The sequence below is a fragment of the Lachnellula hyalina genome, assembly GCF_007821495.1.
Source record: "Lachnellula hyalina strain CBS 185.66 chromosome Unknown contig00054, whole genome shotgun sequence".
NCBI lineage: Eukaryota > Fungi > Ascomycota > Leotiomycetes > Helotiales > Lachnaceae > Lachnellula > Lachnellula hyalina.
In genome coordinates this window covers 177,370-183,914 of record NW_022157168.1, presented here as the reverse complement: position 1 = coordinate 183,914, position 6,545 = coordinate 177,370, and the positions used below count along the sequence as shown (strand labels likewise).

The 6,545-nt window shown below is 49.7% G+C and overlaps 4 protein-coding genes across 4 annotated transcripts; 2 read left to right on the top strand and 2 right to left on the bottom strand.

The window, feature by feature from the left end:
- ace-8 (Pyruvate kinase) lies at nucleotides 1–1,138 on the bottom strand (the record flags this gene model as incomplete). The annotated part of the gene is made up of 2 exons (XM_031150249.1): nucleotides 1–653; nucleotides 723–1,138. Coding segments are annotated over 2 exons (1,069 nt in total), but the record flags the coding sequence as incomplete, so codon positions are not given.
- An 867-nt stretch (nucleotides 1,139–2,005) lies between these two features.
- Nucleotides 2,006–2,524, top strand: YIL156W-B (Uncharacterized protein; the record flags this gene model as incomplete). The annotated part of the gene is made up of 4 exons (XM_031150248.1): nucleotides 2,006–2,011; nucleotides 2,062–2,137; nucleotides 2,204–2,246; nucleotides 2,338–2,524. 4 exons carry the CDS (start codon nucleotides 2,006–2,008, stop codon nucleotides 2,522–2,524), a joined length of 312 nt encoding a protein of 103 aa, XP_031005942.1.
- Nucleotides 2,525–3,186: 662 nt separating this feature from the next.
- Nucleotides 3,187–4,866, bottom strand: LHYA1_G005299 (uncharacterized protein; the record flags this gene model as incomplete). The annotated part of the gene is made up of 1 exon (XM_031150247.1): nucleotides 3,187–4,866. The coding sequence occupies one exon, from the start codon at nucleotides 4,864–4,866 to the stop codon at nucleotides 3,187–3,189; it is 1,680 nt and encodes a 559-aa protein (XP_031005953.1).
- Nucleotides 4,867–5,578: 712 nt separating this feature from the next.
- Nucleotides 5,579–6,537, top strand: lxr1_2 (NADP-dependent mannitol dehydrogenase; the record flags this gene model as incomplete). Its single annotated transcript, XM_031150246.1, has 2 exons — nucleotides 5,579–5,745; nucleotides 5,796–6,537. 2 exons carry the CDS (start codon nucleotides 5,579–5,581, stop codon nucleotides 6,535–6,537), a joined length of 909 nt encoding a protein of 302 aa, XP_031005952.1.
- Between the last annotated feature and the right edge of the window lie 8 nt (nucleotides 6,538–6,545).

Here is a 6,545-nt window from a genome sequence, read left to right as displayed (position 1 = left end):
CTTCGTTTGGATAACTACCCTTGGCAGTCTCACCGGACAACATGACACAGTCGGCACCATCCGTAACAGCATTACCCACATCACTGATCTCGGCGCGGGTGGGGCGCGGGTTGTAGATCATGGACTCGAGCATTTGAGTGGCACAGATGACTGGCTTTCCGGCGATGTTGCACATGGCAATCATCTTCTTCTGGGCTGCAAACACCTCAGCGGCTGGGATCTCAATACCCAAGTCACCACGAGCGACCATAACACCATCAGTCTCCTCGAGGATCTCAGCAAAATTGTTTAGACCTTGTCTGTTCTCGATCTTGGCAATGATCTGGATGTGGGCTCCATCTTCTCCAAGGACCTTGCGGATAGACTTGATGTCATCTCCTCTGCGAATGAAGGAGGCAAAAACCATATCAACGTTGTTCTTGACACCAAATCGGAGATCGGCTTGGTCCTTCTCGGACAAGGCTGGAAGGTCGACATCGGTGTTGGGGAGGTTGACACCCTTCTTGGAGGAAATCTTGCCATTGTTCCGGGCACGGGCACGGATAGTCTTGTCGTCAACAACGTCGAGGACATCAAAGGCAAGGACTCCGTCGTCAACATAGATGATGCGGCCCTTCTCGATCACCTTGGTGATGTTCTTGTAGTCGACATACCTAGCCACGATTAGTCTCAGTGCGCCAAGAAGGAAGCAGCAGATTCTGTAGTGCTCAGCCCCAACTTACATGTTCTTATCGTCACACGAAGTAGCATATTTGTCGTCGGTGGTAATGTTGATCTCGGCGCCGGCCGCGATCGGGATGTCTATATCTCCAGCAGTGTTTCCAGTTCTGATCTCGGGGCCCTTGGTGTCCAGAGCAATAGCAAGCTGACGCCCAGACTGGGCCTTCTCGGCTGCGCGGGCATTGTCAATGACGGACTGGTGATACTCGTAGGAACCGTGGGAGAAGTTCATGCGAACAACATTGAGACCGGCAGTTCGGAGCTCGTTGATAGCCTTGACGGAGTTTGTCTTGGGGCCAATTGTGCAGATGATTGAAGTACGGCGGTAATTCTTCGTGGGCTTGAATTCGGTGTTCAGCTGCGAGAGCCACTCGATCTTCGTCGAGCCCGATGAGAGGTGGTCCATTGCGGTAGCCATGATGAAGGAAGGAGGTGGGCTGGTGCGACGGGAACTTTTGAGGTAGAAGGTTCGGAGTCGTTCGCTAAATGAATTTATTTCTAGGAATACAGCGTAGAGGAAGAGGTATCGACGACGGTGGTAGGATGGTAGGATGAGCAAGACTGCCTGGCGATTTATAAAGATGATGGTTTCCTGGAAGAAAAATGGTCAACTCTCACCCGTTTTATCTTAAGTTTATCTTGGTGGGGTTGAGATAAATAGCGTGAACAAATATTTCCTTCCCAATGCGGGTAATAGTTGAAGTGACAGGAGAGCGTAATCAACGGGGTAAAAGCGAATTTATATTATAATATATAATACAACGCGGAATGATCGGGGATGTACTCACAGGTTCCTTGGAGAATACTCTCTAATCTTTGCTTGGGAGATGATATGGTGAGATGATGGGACAAAAGGCCTGATGCGCAGACACGCAAACACGCAGCTTCAACCCCACGCAATAAATGATTGGTGAGGGTTGAGCCGCCAGTGCAATTCGGCCCGGTGGGTACATTTATAGGTATTATCGATAAGATAGGTAGGTACCTTACCTGACCTTACCGTACCTAGATACCGCCGTGTTTTACCGTAGGTAATTTATACGCCTGAGGCAGGAACATTTAGCTGTGCTGTGCACCTGCAGGTTGTCCCGCCATCGCTAATCGCACCTGCCGTGTACCCTATTGCCTCTTGACACGGTCAGTCTTGTCTTGTCTTGCAAAACAAAGAGAGCAGGAGGATCAACTCTTACCGTTCCATATTCCATACTCCGTATTCAAGCTCATACACCATCACCACCAAGCCACCATCTCTTTCCTCGAAGCAGATATACCCATATTCGCAGCCATGGTTGTCAGTCTTCCCGCCCCCCAAGTCGAGTGACTGGATCCTAATCAACCCAGCTGCTCAACCTACTAACATTTGGCTTGTGGGGAAAGGTCGGAAAAGTAGCTCACTATGCGTTTGATGCGCTTTTGAGTATGTCTTCTCTGAGGCTCCTACATCTTATGAGCTTCAAGAAAACCCGCTGATTTCTTCTCCTAGTCTCCACTTTCCTCGCTGGCATGAGACGATCGACCGGTTTAACGTACGTTCCCTACAACCCATATGCAAGAACAGTCTTCGCTCGAGTCGATCCTGGGGGACTGGGAGGGGTGTTACTCGGAGCCGCGTTGAAGGCCTGGCGGTGATAAGTTGAAAACACATTGGCTAACATATCATATTCGCAGTTTCAAGAAAGAAACCATTACGGAAAGCAAAGATATCAACGTCTGGATCGAAAAGTACCTCGGCGTGGGCGAGTGGGTGATGGATTCATCCGTGGCATTCGCAGGGTCCAGCCGCTTTTTCGAGAGGAAGAGATAATCTCGCCATGTTCCCAGGAGGAGTAGGGTATCGACACGATGGCATGTAACGGACACGAAGTTGGATATGGCATGCAGAAGGGGATGTGGCCATTCGAGGAGTCTTTGGCGTTCTTGGGTTGTCTTGTATAGAATGTTTGATACTGAGTCTTTGGGTGCACCGCAGGCGAAAGGTCCTTCTTCTCAATCATGGAGTATATAAGAATTCTTTCAAGGATAACGGGAAAATTCATATCCAGCCAAAAAAGAAATGCAGACCCAAACAAGTGCTCCTTCGAATCTTTCTGCTCCACACTCCGCTTCAACTCTCCCCGAATCAACACCCCTCTCGACCGAGGGGCCGACTATACCCGAACTTCGGACTTTACTCCGTAGTCGCAAGCGCTATGCACGTGAAATGTGAGACATGAGACTCAGAGTTCACACGAGGAAGAAGTAGAGGCAGTTGATTCTTCTAAATCCCAAATCGTGTGACCTTCTAACGGAGGTAAACGAGTGGTTTGGCTTCTTCATATTCCCTCAACTCTGCCGAGACTTTTATACCCCTCTTACTGGGCTGTTTTGCACGATTTGGACATTGTATTTATGGATGTAATTTTCTAAATAGGAGAGAAAGCAAATCGATTAAATATATTAATCCAATAGGTGAAATTGGTTCTGGTATCATACGCTGCTCTGATCTACATCCCCGCTCTCATGATCAATCATCAATTCCGCCAGGTTGGGATCATCATCTTCACTCTCTTCCCGCTCAACGCTCTCGCTTCTTTGACTTTCTGCTGCCTTTCCAGCCTTCCTATCCTCCAACCCACTCAGTTCATTCAGACCATTTGTAGCAACTCCACCTGGTTCATCATCATCCTTCTGCTGCTGCTCCGCAAACTCCAACGCACTTCTCAGAAGCCCCTCTCCTTCTGTAAATGCCTGCAACTCAGCCCCTACAGCACAAATCAACAGATTCCAACCTCTATCCTCCGCCGTTCCCATGATATCCTTAAGCTTTTCAATAACCACTCCCATCCTCCCAACTTGACTTTTGAACAGCTGCTTGTCCTGTGCCTCACCACTCTTCATCTGTTTCCTAAGCTCGTCCTCAAACTCACTGACAACACCCATAGCATCTTCCCACATTAACGCTCCCTCCTCCAGAGCTTGCTTCTCCTTCTCCGTTTCTCCTTTCTTGGTCGTAAGGGAAGCCGACTCTTTCAGCCACCACTCCCTAGCCATACCGAGCGTCCTCCTACTAGGAGGCAGCGCGTAGAAGCCCTCTTCATCACCCATGATTACAGACACAGGAACTGGCGGCCGTCTCAAAAACTCCTTAACCTGCCCCTCCGCTTCCCTCAGCGCTCCTCGATAGCTACTGAGCCTCGCCTCACGGCGGTTCACAGACTCCTTAACCTGCTCTCCCAACCAGCGTTTCCTTGCCTTCATCTGCAGAAGCCTATCCTCCATCTCTCTGATCTCATTCTCCACGGCCCGTTCCTCAGTCCGTAGCTCTGCAAGTTCCGCAGCCTCTTCACCTCCTCCTTCGTCCCCAGCGTACCCAGAAAGCTGTTCTCTGGCGCCATCAATCCTCTTCTCCCATGTCGCGACCTGCGCAAGGACCTCACCTCTCCGCTCAATCTCCTCATCCAAAATCCCCACCTCCTCACTCTTGATTACAACCAGCTCTCCCATATCCCGTAGTAGTCCCCTCCGCGCCCCTTTTAACCCAATCGTCTTCCGTTTCGGCTGCCGCACCGGCACAATCCCTCCATTGCGACTTCTACTTCTCGCAGAATTTGCGTGTACAGACCGTGATGTAGGCGTGCTACTTCCCGCATCACTACCCTCCTCGCCCGTACCTCCAAACCCTTGTACCAAGCCCGCGGACTGCGCATCAAGTAATAGCTGTAGCTCATGCTGTATTGCCTTCTCCCTCCTCTCGAGATTCGCCAGAGGGTCTATAATCGAGTTCCCGCGGCGCAACTGCGGACTCCCGCTCCTCTTCGACGGGGCATCCCAGCCCTTGTTTTCATGCTTGTGGGATTTGGTAGGTGGTTGCAGAAAGACGGAGGTAGCTATTGGGGGTGGAGGAGCGGCGAACTGGATTCTGCGGGCTGGGGCTTTGGCTCTGGAGGGAGAGGGAGAAGGGCTTGGTGATGCGTTGTATGTGTGCTGGGGATTCGAGTGTCTGTAGAAATCTGGAGGAGGTGAGGGCGAAGCTGTGCGGGAGCTTGCTTCGCGGGGAGAAAGGTTCTGGAGGGATAAGGAGTTCCGGTGGGAGTCTTGTGGGAGGAGAGGGTTGCTTTGGGAGCTGTCGCGGGAGAGGGAACGGGAGAAGAAGGATGTTGGTGACATTGTTTGTGGCTGGGTAAACTTTGGAGTGCATATGATGTTGTTTGCTCTGGCAGCTTGTTAAGGTTTTGAAATATTCATATTCCTATAAAGAAGTGATGCAGAGGCTTGGAGCGAAGGGCAAAGCTTCTTGTAATAAGGCTGCGATTCTTAGCGGTTTGGGTGTGCACATGTTTAAAAAGGTCATCTGAAAATATATTAACTATCCATGCTCGCTATGCTGAGAACTATGGTCATGTGAATATTTCCCGGCTCTGATGAGTCTCGAATACTCAGTATGGAACAAATATCAAGCTTCTGGAGGGTGTGGTAATGAGCTTCAGGTAAGCTTTTTCGTATGGAGCTTCTCGTAATAACTGCCCCTCGGCTGACTTGCCCCGCTGGTACGGGTGACAGAAGTCCGATGAAGTTGGAGAAGATATAAAAGAATTCTATTTCTTCCCCAAAGATCAAATTTGGCTCATTGTTCTCATCAAAGTGTTGCCTCAAGTCTCGGAAACAGTCCAGTCCAAGTCCAAGTTTAAGGAGCTGTTCGCCATCTTCAAAAGGTTACATTAATCGTTCTACCGCATCATTTCGACTAGAAGACTCTAACTATAAACCCGGAATCTCCAAGCCTACCTCAGTATAACTGAAATATATACATCTTCGCATTAGAAGAAACGTTTTTGATCAAATCACTGTATTTAAGTCGTAATTATACCCCATAACAACCATGGCACCAACATCGGAACGGGATGCCTTAACTTCCCGGGTGTTACCGCAGATGGTATTCAGCAAAGGAGACGAAACTTCAAAGACAGCACCACCACGCCCACTACCCGCTTCCGTCAATGCTGAAGGGAGAGCAAAGTTGAGATTCGAAGTTCAAGGAAACGCCATGTAACAAACTTTTCCATCTTATAAAAGACAGAGCTGACTTTATATATCAGAGTGACGGGTGGAGCAGGATCTCTGGGATTTGCTGCTGCTCGTGCCCTCTTTGAGCATGGGCTGGCTGGGTTAATGATTTTTGATGTCAATCCGGCTCAAGCACAAGCCAAGGTCGAGGAGCTAGAAAAAGAGTTCCCAGCAGCAAAGATAGCTTTCAAACAAGTCGACATTACGGATGATGTGGCTGTCGCGAAAGGGGTCGAAGAGGCTGCTAGCCTCCTTGGATCCATCGATGTGCTCCTCTGCTTTGCCGGTGTTGTTGGCTGCCACCACGCCATCGACATGACAGCTGCTCAATGGCGAAAGATTCTTGATATCAATACTACCGGTTGCTTTTTGGTCTCTCAAGCTGTTGCCAAAAAGATGATTGCCCAGGGTACCGGTGGAAGCATTGTTTTCACTGCATCAATCTCTGGCCACCGAGTCAACTACCCTCAGCCTCAAGTTGCGTATAACGTCAGCAAAGCTGCCCTTTTGACGTTGAAGAATGGCTTAGCAGCGGAGTGGGCAAGGTATGGAATTAGAGTAAATTCGATTAGCCCAGGATATGCGGATACGATTCTGAATGAAGGAGACGGGGTAGCTGAGTGTCGCAGGATTTGGGCGGAACGGAATCCAACAGGGAGAATGGGAGCTCCATCAGAGCTTACAGGCGCTGTCGTTCTTCTATCATCCAGCGCAGGAACGTATATGAATGGTATGGCCCTATCAATGCCCCTGAATCCTTATCCAACCGGCTAACGTGGAAC